We start from the raw sequence: 14,184 nt of genomic DNA, 5'->3' as shown, positions 1-14,184 counted from the left end.
CAGATTCTGAGTATCCCTCTCATTTTCGGTTTACTTGGGGCACCCTGGTTGACCCATGATCTCTATGGTTTATGTACTCATATTTTAACGAGTTTCATGCTGCTGTGTTTGTTTCTAATGTTAGTGTTTTATATTTGCTTCCTTAGTGGGGTCTCGCGGAGGGGCTCCGAGCCTTGCCTACTTAGGTTTGGTCCGGTTTCGCCTCCTAGTGACCACCCCCTCCCTATCTTTGAGCGGTGTTCGGCTCTTCTTCGCCCCACGTTTCCTCCTGGGTGGCTGGTCTCCCAGGTGGACCGTGAGTGGGGGACTCTGTTCCCCCGCTCATTGTTGAGTGTTTCCTCACCGTCATGTTGCCGCTATGTCGGCCTTCTTTTTCCGCTTACTCCCCTTTCTTCATTTTTCCCTCGTTTCCTCGCTTTCCCACTGTCCCTGCTCCCTGGTGTTTCTTGGCTCCTGTGATAATGCTCTCCCCTACCCTGTGCGATCCCCATGGCGACTGTGACCTATGTCTCATATAATGTGAGAGGCCTTCATACCCCTACTAAGCGTCATTGTCTATTTAGGGAACTGGACGCATTGAAGGGTGAAGTGATTTTTTTTGCAGGAGACCCATATCACTCACGCCTCTAACCTTAAACTGTCCTCCCCTACCTATCCTACCTGGTACTATGGCCTCTCGGATGTTCGGAATTCAAAGGGTGTCGCGATTGGGTTTCGCAGGGGGTCGTCCTTCAAACTTACACACATGGTAGCAGATGATTGTGGGCGTTATTTGTTCTTGAAGGGTACCCTGGGCAGCACTGTATGTTCCTTTGCTAATATCTATGCTCCTAATCAGGACCAAGTGTCTTTCTTGACATCCACCCTGCGCAAGTTTCACGAGTTTGCATCCGGTATATCTGTGGTGGCAGGTGATTTCAACGCTCCCTTGGATCCGTTGCTCGACACCTCATCCGGTAAGTCCTATATTGCACATAAACGCTTGAACTTTTTGCATAAACATTTCCACGAATTTCAATTAGTGGATGTCTGGCGTGCCATGCATCCATCTGACAGGGACTACTCCTATTTCTCTAAAACACATACCTCCTACTCGAGACTTGACTATTTCTTGGTGGACCATTTCCACCTCGAGCTAGTTGACTCATCCACTATTGCCACGTCCTCAATCTCCGATCACTCCCCTATCTGTCTAGTTCTGACAATTCCCTCCCTTCCACACAAAAGACCCAACTGGAAGCTAAATGATTCCCTACTTACGGATCCGACAGATAAGCAGAACATTGGCGACAAACTCACCAGATTTTTTGTCGATAACTCCGTGCCAGACGTTAGTCCTGCTGTACGCTGGGAGGCCCATAAGGCCTGTATTCGGGGTAAGCTCATAGAACTGGGGTCTCGGAAGAAAAAGGAATGCTCCCTGCGTCAAACTGCTCTTATCGCGGAAATCCAAACCCTTGAGTGCTCCCATAAGGCTTCCCTTGCTGCCTCCACGCTACACCTACTCACACAGAAAAGAGAGGATCTTAAAGCCCTCTTTCATTCACAAAACAAGGCTATGTATCGTAAGGTTTCCCAAAGGGTGTACGAATGGGGGGATAAACCCAGCCGGCATCTGGCACGTTACCTGCAACAACAAAAAGCAGCTTCCTTTATCCCTAAGATTAAGCGACAAGATGACTCCCTGGTGCACGACTCCACCTCTATTGCGGCCGAATTCCACACGTTCTACCAAAATTTATATGCCGTGCCTAAGGCTATTCCGGACCCTGTAGGGCGAAAATCTCTTATGTCCGCATACATAGCTAGCGCCAACCTACCTTCCATCCCCTCAGACAAGCTGGCCTCCTTGGAAGCCAAAATTTCTATTCCAGAACTTCAAACTGCCTTTGCTTCCATGTCCTCGGGTAAGGCACCAGGCCCGGACGGCTTCTCAGTCTCCTATTATAAACCGTTTCCTGATATTCTCCTTCCCCACTTGGCTGCCTATGTGAACTCCATTGCTGAGAGCGCTGTTTTGTGCCCTGAGACCCTACATGCCCACTTCACTGTGTTGCCGAAAGAGGGTAAAGACCCCTCTCTCTGCCCCAGCTACCGCCCTATTTCCCTTCTGAACATAGATGCCAAACTATACGCCAAGGTCATTGCCAATAGATTGTTCCCCTTCCTTCCCGCGTGTATTGCCAATAGCCAAACTGGCTTTATCCCTGGACGAGAGGCCAGGGATAACGTGTCTCACACCATTTCCCTCTTGTCCTATGTACGGCGGCGCTCCCAGTCCACCCTGTTGCTCTCCACTGATGCTGAAAAGGCGTTTGACAGGGTGGACTGGGAGTTCCTCATGGCCACCCTCCAGGCGTTCGGACTAGGTCCACGCTTGCTCAGCATGATCAACGCCCTCTACCACTCCCCCACTGCCCAGATCAGAGTTAATTGAATTCTCAGTGATTCCTTCACGCTTTCTAACGGTACCAGACAGGGTTGCCCGCTTTCCCCCATCCTCTTTGCCATGTCCCTAGAGCCCTTCTTTGCCAGAATACAAGCAAATCCATCCATACATGCCATCACGGTCGGGTCCACGGTACACAAATACGCCGCTTATGCGGATGATGTCCTTTTTTATGTCCAACAACCCCTGATGTCCCTCCCCAACCTTCTTTCTGAGTTTTCTAGCTACGGCTCCTTGTCCAACTTCAAAATTAATCTCGCGAAATCGTAAATTTTAAACTTATCCATCCCTACAGTCATTGCTTCCCACATGCGCCCATCCTTCCCCTTTACATGGCAAGCTCACTCTCTCAAGTATTTAGGGGTTAACATTACCGCTCATGTGGAGGAGTTGGCCCAGGTGAATTACATTCCTTTACTCAATTCAATCAGAGCTAATCTCTCGAAATGGCAGCACCTGGCTACCTCGTGGATGTGCTGCCCAGGGTGCTCTTCATGTTCCAAATGCTTCCGTTTAATGTTCCTCATAACTTCATTCAGATATTGAACTCCTTTGTTTAGGATGTATGTGTGGCGCCGCTCACGACCCCGGGTGGCGTTCTCGCTCTTTTCGCGGGTCAAAAGCCGGGGTGGGTTGGCGGTGCCCGACTTTGAGAGGTACCTGACTGCTGCCTCCCTGGTTACGGATGGCCGACTGGAAACACTACTCCGGTGTGAAACTTTGGGTCCAGTTGGAGCAGGATTTGGCAGCTGCCCCCCTGTTTGTACCGCTCTGGATTCCTCCGTCTGCTAGAAGCCTTGCTGACACCGTTTCGCCTCTTACCAGTTTGGTTTTCTGTGTCTGGGATGCGCTCCACAAAGCTCATAATATCCCATATAACTCCCCGCTCATGCCGATCCTGGGCCATCGTCACTTTCTACCGGGTTTCCGTGATCCCTCATTTTCTAAATGGCTCCCTCAGGCAGCAGACACTCTTCTACATCATATAACTACAACTGAGGGGATGTTGCCGTTTGCCAAAATATGTCGCTCCGCTCCCACGACATTCATGGATTACTGGAAATACCATCAGCTACAGCAGTTTGTGAAAGCTCTTCCTCACCCCCTACGCCATCTACAAACTTTGAATCCTATTGAACAAATCCTGTCCCTTGTGAAACCTCACAAAGGACTCCTATCCCAGTTCTATAAAGCCTTGGACACATTGCTTCCCAACACCACTCCCTCGTTCCTGAAACAGTGGGAAATGGACCTCCAATGCCCTCTCTCTCCAGCACAGGAAAAGGTAATTCTCCAGCTATCTCACACCTCGGCAGTCTCAGTTAGGACAGCTGAGGCTAACTACAAGTTATTGTCCCGGTGGCATTACTCTCCCGCTAAACTGCACAGGATGCTTCCAACTATTTTCGGACAAGTGCTGGAGAGGCTGTGGGCTCAGAGCCACGCATGCACACATCTGGTGGACTTGCCCTGTCATCCGTCCCTTTTGGGTCACTGTTCTGTCACTCATCGAAGAAATTCAGGGATCTCCTCTCCCTATGGACCCGTGGACTGTGTTGTTTCACGATACCAAAACACATCCGGCTCAGTATCGCAAATCCATCACTCCTCACTTGCTTAACGCAGCTAAAGCTTTAATCCCGAAATACTGGAAGCAACCGGTAGCCCGCCCGATTCACCAATGGCTGCGCTCTGTTGATTGTATTTATCACTTGGAGGACATGACCCTGGACTTCCGCGGGCTTGCCCCTCTAGCACACAAGATATGGTCATGTTGGTTAGCATTTACTCACTCTAAAACATATGCTGTATATATGGTTGATGACTCTTCATGATTATGCGGTCTAGAGTTCTAGGAAACACCATCGGAGCTCCCCCCCCCTCTATCCCCTCCCCCCATCTTCTAACTTTCCCCCTCCTTTATACTCTCGTCTATCCATTGTCCTTGAGCGCCTTTGCTCATATACCTGGTTGATAAGCTTCATAATTCCTGAAATTTTGAGTGCCATGCTTACCTGCCTGTTTTATGTACATGTTGCTTTTGGTTGACATTAACGTTGACCACTATGTTCATGGATTATGTCTATTTCCTCTTGGTAATAGAGGTATGTCTTTGTTTGTTAATCTCTTAATATTTCAATAAAAACATATTAAACAAAAAAAAAAAAAAAAACCTAGATAAAGGAAGGCCTGTGGATGTGGTGTATCTGGACTTTGCAAAGGTATTTGACACAGTTCCCCACAAACGCTTACTATACAAACTAAGGTACATAGGCAGGGACCATAGGGTGAGTACCTTGATAGAGAACTGGCTCCAGGGGAGAATCCAGAGGGTGATGATAAATGGGGAGTACTCGGATTGGGCGGGTGTGGAAAGTGAGGTCCCCCAAGGTTCTGTCCTGGGACCAGTTCTGTTTAATTTATTCATAAACGATCTAGAGGAGGGGATATCCAGCACAATCTCGGTATTTGCGGATAATACTAAACTAAGCAGGCCAATATCTGCTATGCAGGATGTGGAAACCTTACAAGCATACCTGAACAAAATAATGGGGTGGGCAACTGCAGATGAGGTTTAATGTTGAAAAATGTAAAGTAATGCACTTGGGCATCAGAAACACGATAGCAAGCTGCTCACTAGGGGGGGAACCTCTGGGTGAATCTAAGATTTAAAAGGACCTGGGGGTACTAGTGGACAACAGGCTTGGCAGTGGCATGCAATGCCAAGCCGCTGTAAGCAAAGCCAACAAAATATTGGCATGTATAAAAAATGGGATTCACTCCAGAAATAAGGAGATTATTCTCCCACTCTACAAGACTCTGGTCCGGCCACATCTGGAGTATTCCGTCCTGATCTGGGCACCGGTCCTCAAAAAGGATGTTCTGGAACTGGAGATAGTCCAGATGAGGGCAACAAAAAAATATTAGGGGAATGGAGGACAGCAGCTATGAGGAAAGACTACAAGCATTGAACTTATTCTCTCTGGAGAAGAGACGCTTAAGAGGGGATATGGTATCAATGTACAAATTTCTGTACTGGTGATGACCCTAGCATAATGAACAAACTTTTCAGATAAAGAATAAAAAAGACACGCGGCCACTCACTAAAACTAGAGGAAAAACAGTTTAACCATACTTAAGGGGTTCCTTACTGTCAGAGCAGTAAGGATGTGGAAGTCTCTTCCACAAGCAGTGGTATCAGCAGGGAGCATCAATAGTTTCAAAAAACTATTAGATGGGCACCTTAAAGACCACAACATAAAGGGGTATACAATGTACGGTTAACCGAAAACACACACACATCATAGGTTGAACTGGATGGACTGATGTATTTTTTTAACCTCTCAAACTATGTAACCATGTAGGTATTATTCAGAAGATATGGAATTGCATTGGGGGATTTTTGGAAAATCTTGGTGAAGGTGAACCTAAACTTTATGCACTCAAAATTATAGGAGATTTTTTCTTTACCTTACATTGGGAGATACACGATTATTGTGATTTATCGACACATGGGTTCTACTGACACCTACAGGAGGTTTGGACATAGGCAAAAAAAAAGACGTTAGGCCAGTCCCCATATTGACTGCCTTTCATCGTCATGCCACAGTTTTATTGCTAGTGTCTATTGCGAGTGTCTCTCAATTTCTGAGAAGCTTCTCTTTAATCATGATATTTAAAGTGGAACTTCACCCTTTCAATCAACATTGATTATTTTTAATGCTGCTAGCATTAGTAGATAGGAAAGTATATTATTTTTACTTGTGCTCAGATACAATGAAGATCCACTTTAATACACTGTGAATATAGTTCTCTTTGTTCGCTTCAATTAAGACTTTGAATGTGTTGCTTGGGCTAGTCACTTAACAGCAGCTATACAGATCAACATATCCTCAACAGCAGTTGTTAAGGCAGTAACCCACCCTGCTGGACCAAAGTTTGCAGGACTAGCCTGGAAAATGACCTTTGGGCACTAGACTCTGCTAGTGCTGCTTTTCAGACCTCTGTGTATTTTGTAGGTTATCCACAGAGCTCTCTAGGTTCAGAGCCATGGCACAGCCTCTGTTGGGATCCAGACTCTGAAGATCCACGTTGAGAGTAAGTCCTTGGACCTGAAGCATACTGAGATTTTTTTCAGCATATTTTTTGGAAGCCCTACACACACCCCACTGGAATGGTAATTCTGAACTTGACTTTTAGCCACACTGCATTGTTGCACTACCCAGAATAGCTGCACTGTGCTAGTTAGCTGCAGATTGGTCTCCAAGTCAAGAGCTGTTACAGCCTCTGGTGTGACCCAATCTCTGCAGGCTCACTTTGTGAGTTAGCTTTTTGGCTGAAGTGTATTAGCATGTCCATAGCTTAGTTTTGCAGGTCCAAAGCCTCTTACACACTTATTTTTTTTCGTTCAACCCAAAAGGCTGATTGGTGATTTTCCCCTGCTTTGCTATTGTGTTCTGACGGGGACGACCCCCACCAGAACACTCCCCGGTCAGCGTTCTCAGCCATTGGTTGAGGGCGCTGATCTGGAGCCAATCGTTAACCTTTTTTTGGTCACCCCACTTCGACAGAAGCTGGTCCGGCTGCAGTACAAACATGCTGAATGTCGGCCAGTTTCTATAGAACAAGCTGATGCTGTCTGACATTCATCCTGTGTATACTTGGCTTTACTTGCACACTACTGGGCTGGTAAATTTCAAGCTAGCCTGTACTAGCCTGATTTTCACACAATAGCACGAGAAGAGAAACTATGTAGAAAGGAGTTCCCCGATTATCCCAGAGATTCCACAAAGAGAGGAATTGGAAGGATGTAAAATACTCAAGTGTAAACAATAGATGCCTTTCTAACAAAAACTTTGAGACGCTGGAAAAATTACTATTCCGTGTCCAATGCATTCCATGATAGAGAGGCAAGCAAAAAGGGGACAGTAGGGAGGACATTACATTCAAACCATGCGTAGACAATAAAAAGCTACAGAAGTATGTTAAATAGTCTTGTGTCAAAAGGATAGCAGTGGAAAATGATTCCAGTGGAATTATTAAGCCACTAAATTCCTACAGAGAGGAATGTGGTGTGAAGAGTAACAAGCAACTATAATAAAAGTAAATAAATTCAGTAGGACAACCGAAAGCCCCCCACTTAGAAAGATGAGGGTGAACCTTCAAGTAGACGATTGAGCAGAAAAGAATTGAGGGCCCTTCCAGTAAATGCGATTCCTTCATCCTCGCAAAGAAGCATTCATCACTAATAAATTCTGTACCTCCTTGCAGGGTCCACAGACAGATCATACGTTTCTTCAACTGTACATTTCCCCTTCATGAGATATTGTAAGTCTAGCATTCAACCCTCAATGGACGATAAAGGAAATCATTTTTGTGCCTACCATAAAATATTTTTCTTGGATGTCCATTGAGAGAGACAGGTTCCACCGCTCTGTGTAATTAGACCTTATGTACTGCTTGTGGGGTTATATAGGGGCTGACTTAACATTATTTCTCTTTTTTCATTGACGGACACAGCACTCCATAAATCATAACTACTAGGTTATATCACCTCCTCATCCAGGCGTAGGACTAGGCAGAACAAAAAAACACTTGGCTATGCCCATGGGCCGTCCTCAGCGGGTATATAGCCCCAATCTTTACTCTAGGTCAGTTTTTCTATGTCTAGTCAGGAGTAAAGACCTTGACTCCCTGTTGGGATCTCTTGGTCTTCGCAATTTTTTTGTCCTTCCTTGCATCTTTTTGCTTTTTTTTTTTTTTCTTGGGAGATTTACAATCAACTGCCAGACTAGGCAACGGGCTGGATAATCTAGACAAGCCAGCGAGCACATGCAGACCACAGCTATGTGCTATGTCCGCCTCAACATAGAAAGAAAAAGGCTGGCCGCTTCTTCGGCTACCATCTCCAGATGGATCAGACAGATGATGCCTCAGAGGCTGGCCCGATAGTTAAACATCTTGGAGGGTTGCATGGGACCGGGCGCTGGTCCATGTCGAAGCGTCCCCTTGGCCAGCCGCTCCCCTACTTCGGTGGCGCGGAGTTCTATCTGTAGTGTCACCTGCACAGTCCAGTCCCCCCTCTCTCCATTCAGGGGGCCTTGATAACATGCCCCCTGATCCGTCCTATAGTAAGGAGATTTACTCCACGGTCGCAGCAGCGAATGAGAAAGCTCTGGTAGACGCACTTATTACTGCAGTGCGTGAGACTTTAAAAAACGGAGGCTGCTGCTGATGTGTGGCCACAGACATGGCTGTGTCTTTTGGTACGCTAAGTCACTTCGTACACCAAAGGTGTTTCTTTATCTGCCTTATGTTGACAGGTGACAGGTTTAACTATAAGGAATAGGAGCAGCCAAAGCTACCCTTTGTGAAAGTATGTGCAAAGGATTAATGCGGCGCTACCTCTTAAGTGATAAAGTGCTCAATGTGCAATAGAAATAAATATTTTTTGAAAAGTGCACTGGTAGTGAAGTTAGTAAGTAACCAGATATCAACTACTAAAAGTGCATAACCAGAATAAAGGTGCTAATGTGAAATAAATACAGAAGTACCCCAATATGAGTAGTGAGTTTTATTTAAACAAACATAAACGGTGGGTTTTGTTTCCTTCAAAACAATAATAATGGCATAAAAGGTCTGTGCTATAGTATCCTCGGGTGTAATAACACCAGTGAAAAGGGAAAAATGGGTAATTCTCTAGTGCAAGAACTCCCACCAAAAAAGAGCGTGTGAATCAATCAGTGAAAAATTAAAAAATATATAAATGAATAGAAATGTACTTTAGGTTGCAAACATCCGTGCGCCCACTAGATGTCGCACCTCTCATACAACCTGTGACAGATGAATCCCGTGGGACAATTGTACCGAGGGTCTCTCCGGTGGTTTCTTTCTCCCTTAAAGTCTCAAAGATAGAAGAGGGAGAAGGAGGACCTCTTGGTGTAGAATAAACGGCATTTGCAGGAAAAGTATAGTAGTGACTTACAGTTAAAGCTGTCTACGATCAGCGCGAAAGGAGACCGGGAAGCTTCCGCGTTCCACGGCCCTGTCTCCGACAACCGGAAGTGACGCAATGACGTAGAGACTCCACCCTACGCGTTTCGTCAGAGGACGTCTGCTGGAGTGGCCTTTGTGGTCCCCAAACCTTTCTCAGTACGTTACACCTTTGTTACACCTTTGTGGAATCACTTTTAAATAAAGTGGACTAGTCCACCAATTGTTGCCCCACCCAAATAAAAATTGATGTCCTTTTTTTCCCCACAAATAGAGCTTTCCTTTGGTGGTATTTGATTACCTGTGCGATTTTTTTTTTTTTTTTTTTTTCCTTTGCGCTATAAACAAAAAGAGCAACAATTCTGAAAAAAAAAAACAATATTTTTTACATTCTGCTATAAAACATTCCCAATAAAAAAAATGTTAAAATCAATTCGTATTCTGCTACATATATTTGGTAAAAAATAAAAAATCCCAATAAGCGTATTTTGATTGGTTTGCGCAAAATTTATCGTGTGTACAAACTAGGGGACAGATTTGTCTTTTTTTTTTTTTTTTTTTTTTTTTTTAGTAGTAGTAATGGCAGCGATCAGCGATTTTTAGCTGGATTGCGGCATACAGATCGGACCCCTAACTGACATTTTTGCGGGGACCAGTGACATTACTACAGTAATCCGTGCTAAAAATATGCACTGTTACTCTAATAATGACACTGGAAGGTTAGAGGTTAACTTGGGGCGATCAAAGGGTTAAGTGTATGCCTAGGGGGTGTTTTCTAACTGTGAGGAAGATGGGCTTGTGGAATTAACACAGAGACCTGTGATCCTAAATAGGATCACAGGCGCTCTGTGCTGATTCCTGAGAGAACAACTGTCTGCTGTGTTTACACCAGCAGATCGCTGCTCTCTCTCCACAGGGAGTGATCGCAGGTGCTCGGCAGAAATGTCGCGGCCGCCTGCCCTGTGAGTCAGCTTCCCCGCTGGCTAATGGGGACACGCTTTTGCGCTGCCGAGCCAGCCTGCCACAGTACATCTGCAGCGGGTGGTTTGCAAGTAGTTAAAGGTCAGGTTCCTCCTTTCCCTGTCTAGGTGCATTCTACTTGGGCGCTGAGTGACGCTTGATGACGGATCCCCCAAGAAGTAGTTTCTGAAGTTTGCAAGGCGGACACTTGGTCATACGTACATTCTTTCACCATTTCTAAAATATCTAGTAGATATTTTCGGCATTTGCGAATGCTTCTTATGGCCGCAAAGAGGGCTGGTTGGGGGAATATGGAGTTAATTAAGAAGACCGCATCCCGAAACATAGGAACATAGAGGGAGAACCCCCAGTGGGACTTTGTAGGTCTTAAATCGTAATTGAAATGCTAATCAAAGCAAAAAAACGATAATCTTTATATAAAAAAAATCTATTTTATTTTACACAAGTATAAAAAAAGGGAAATACAAAAGATTACATAAATACATAAGACAACATGTGGGTGGTTAGCCCTAAAATTACATCATCATATGAGTAAATAGGTACATAGGCAAAGACGCATAAGGTAATCATGAATACATCCGACGCGTTTCTGGAGGTTATCTGTCTTCAGGGGTGTTGAACATACCTCCTTCCAACTATCCAGAGACCGGATTGTGCATATTTAATTGTCATGTATGGCTTCATCTAATTGACTTACCATCATTATAGGTACTTTGTACTCCACAAAATATGTTCAACACCCCTGAAGACGGATATCCTCCAGAAACGCATCGGGTGTATTCATTATTACCATATGTGTCTTTGCCTATGTACCTATATATTCCTATGATGATGTAATTTTAGGGTTAGCCACCCACATGTTGTCTTATGTATTTATGTCATCTTTTTTTATATAAAGATTATTGTTTTTTTGCTTTGATTAGCATTTCAATTACTATTTAAGACCTAAAAAGTCCCACTGGGGGTTCTCCCTCTTTCTTCTTCTGGTCGCAAGGTTTTGCGGGCTGCTGTTTAAGAGGGGCTGTTCCCTCTTAAGGGGTGTTTTTTTTCTTTAGTTTTATTTTTCAGATGGGGCTCCTGTGACCCGGTTAAGACTCCTGTGTCCTGGTTAAGGGCTCTTGTATTTACCCTTGGGTTATTTTCCCCACCCCGCATTTACCTTTTGGCACTGCTTTCGGACGTCCCAGTAGTTATGATTTATGGAGCGCTGTGTCCATCGATGAACGAAAGAGACATTTTTTTATTCGCTGTAAAATCAATTTCTCCGAGTTCATTGATGGACACAGCATCCACCCCTCTATGGAGTTTTGATACTTAATACTTCCTGCTACTAACTGAATACCTAGTGCAGAGAGGGGGGTTATATACCAGCTGAGGACAGCACATGGGCATAGCCAAGTGTTTTTTGTTCCGCCTAGTCCTACTCCTGGAGGAGGTGATATAACTTAGTAGTTATGATTTATGGAGCCCGGTGTCTATCGATGAACTCAGAGAAATGAATTTTACAGTGAGTACAAAATCCCATTTTTGTTTGACAGTGTACAAACCTCCTATAAGTGGCAGTGTAACACACATCAAGGAGCTACTGCTATCCTGTGTCCTTCAATAGACTTATAGAAAAAGATTTTAGGGAAAAGTACAAAAATCTTATTTTATGACATTCACTTATCTTTTTTGCACTTTTATCAAGCCCCCCTCCCCCCATTTTTCTTTTGATTAAACCACTTTGGGTTTTTTTTTCCAGAAGACTTCTGAGAAGACCAAGTCTAAAGTTCAAGGAAAGAAATCCCCTAAGAAAAAGGAATCAAACAAATCAAGTATGTTGAGTAACAGCTTGTTATATTACCCATGTTATCTGACATAGCCAAGAGCCTATCAAACACTTCTGGTAGTGGCATATTGTATGACTTCTCCATTGTTATGTATCGAAAGTTATAAAACCTTTTTGTTGCATATTGCTGGTATTTTTATTTGACTTGATCTGGCTGAAGGGTGGAGCGACATTGGTAGGCTGTGTGGCCAGGTTATGCAGCTGATTTGCATTGTATGTAACTACCCTGTTTCCCCGAAAAGAAGACCAGGTCTTATATTGAAGTGGTTGTAAAGGCAGACGGTTTTTATCTGAATGCATTCTATGCATTCAGATAAAAAGTCTTCTGTGTGCATCAGCCCCCTAATACTTACCTGAGCCCTTTTCGATCCAACGATGTCCACGAGTGCCTCGGCCATCCAGGACCCTACCTTCTGATTTGCTGAGACACAGCAGTGGCTTCATTGGCTCCTGCTGCTGTCAATCAGTCAGTTAACCAATGAGGAGAGGGGGGATGGGGCTGAATCACGGTTCCTTGTCTGAATGGATACACTGAGTCTTGGCTCGGGTGCCCCATAGCAAGATGGCAAGGTGCGACCAATTCTGGACCTCAAGGCTCTGAACCACTTTGTGCGGGTGCAGAAGTTTCGCAGGAGTCCATTCGGTCAGTGGTGGCATCATTGAATTGGGGATTTTCTGGCCTCCATCGATCTCAAAGATGCATATCTCCACGTCCCCATTTTCTTTTCAATAGTTTTTATTAAGGATATTCAAGGTAACAGTGAACAAAGTTAACATTCACATCAACAATGAAGAGGTTGTACAGCATAAGTAATAAAGCATACAGCAATGTACTCACACACGGTACACCTAACTGTGAGTAGTGATTCGCCCAAGGGACATCTCGCACCCAACCAACGAGGGCACCCGGGTGGCGCCAGGGAAACGGGGCCACAAGCCTAGCCACCCCGCTCGGAACAAAACTGTGCCCGGACTCGCCCCCCCCGGCCCTACCTCAGACGCCCCAGGGCACAAACGCCCCCTCAGCGAGCCCCCACATTGACATAAAATTATAGTAGGTGTCATGAGTAACAATAGAAACCCCAGGATGGAAGGGTATGAGTAATAGACTTGAATAAACAAATATCATATAACTTGTAGAGTATCAACAGGACAGTCTTCAACAAAACCTCCTGATTACTAGTCAGTCATCATACATAATATCAATCAATGTTCAAAAATCAAACTCAGTTATTCTGGATACATTGTCGACCAAGGTGCCCAGTGTTGGTCAAAGTTCGGGATATCATCCCTTGAGCAGGCAAAACATTTTTCATAAGAGTAGTATGTTTTCACCCTATTTATAACCTCAAAGACTGTGGGTATATGAGTAGTCCAGGCCACGGTTATAGTTAATCTGGCTGCCGTAAGTATGTTGGTTAGTAAGCATCTATACTTCGGTGGGATTTTGCTTATGCCTAGGTTAAGAAGTTCTAAATCTGGAGACATAGGTACTTTTTAGTTCAGTTACTGAGAGAATCATGGCATTAACAGCTGCCCAATAACTTTGTAATCGCCTGCACTCCCAGAGAAGATGGAAAATGGTGCCCTTGGCTCCGCATTCCCTCCAGCAGGAGTTGGAAGTGTTCTTAAACATTTTCACAAGTCTCGATGGAGTACGATAGCTCCGGTGTAATATTTTAAGGGCCACTTTCCAATGGTTAGTACAATGAGTGAATTGATCGTAAGATCTAATGGCAACATGCCATTCTCGTATGGAATACACCATTGTAAAATCTCTTTCCCAATCCAACATATGTGTTGACTTAAGTTGATGGGTGGGAGGTTGCATTTTGTGATAAAACCAGGACAAGCCCTTAGTCTTGTGGTATGCTTTATGCAGGTAATCCCACACCTCATCTATCACTTCAACTGTCGTATTTGGGAATTT

General features: G+C 44.6%; 1 protein-coding gene across 1 annotated transcript in view; it reads left to right on the top strand.

Moving 5' to 3' along the window:
- The window catches only part of CENPU (centromere protein U), a gene marked incomplete at its 5' end in the record, with an annotated part of 186,207 nt that overhangs the window by 52,383 nt on the left and 119,640 nt on the right, over positions 1-14,184 (top strand). The window contains one exon of the mRNA XM_082249264.1: positions 12,168-12,240. Coding sequence (XP_082105390.1) covers positions 12,168-12,240 — 73 coding nt within the window. The remainder of the gene's footprint in view (positions 1-12,167; positions 12,241-14,184) is intronic.

The sequence above is a fragment of the Pelophylax lessonae genome (assembly GCF_965119305.1).
Source record: "Pelophylax lessonae genome assembly, chromosome: 1".
Classification (NCBI taxonomy): domain Eukaryota; kingdom Metazoa; phylum Chordata; class Amphibia; order Anura; family Ranidae; genus Pelophylax; species Pelophylax lessonae.
The sequence above is the reverse complement of the archived record's forward strand: the minus strand, read 5'-3'. Positions and strand labels throughout refer to the sequence as shown.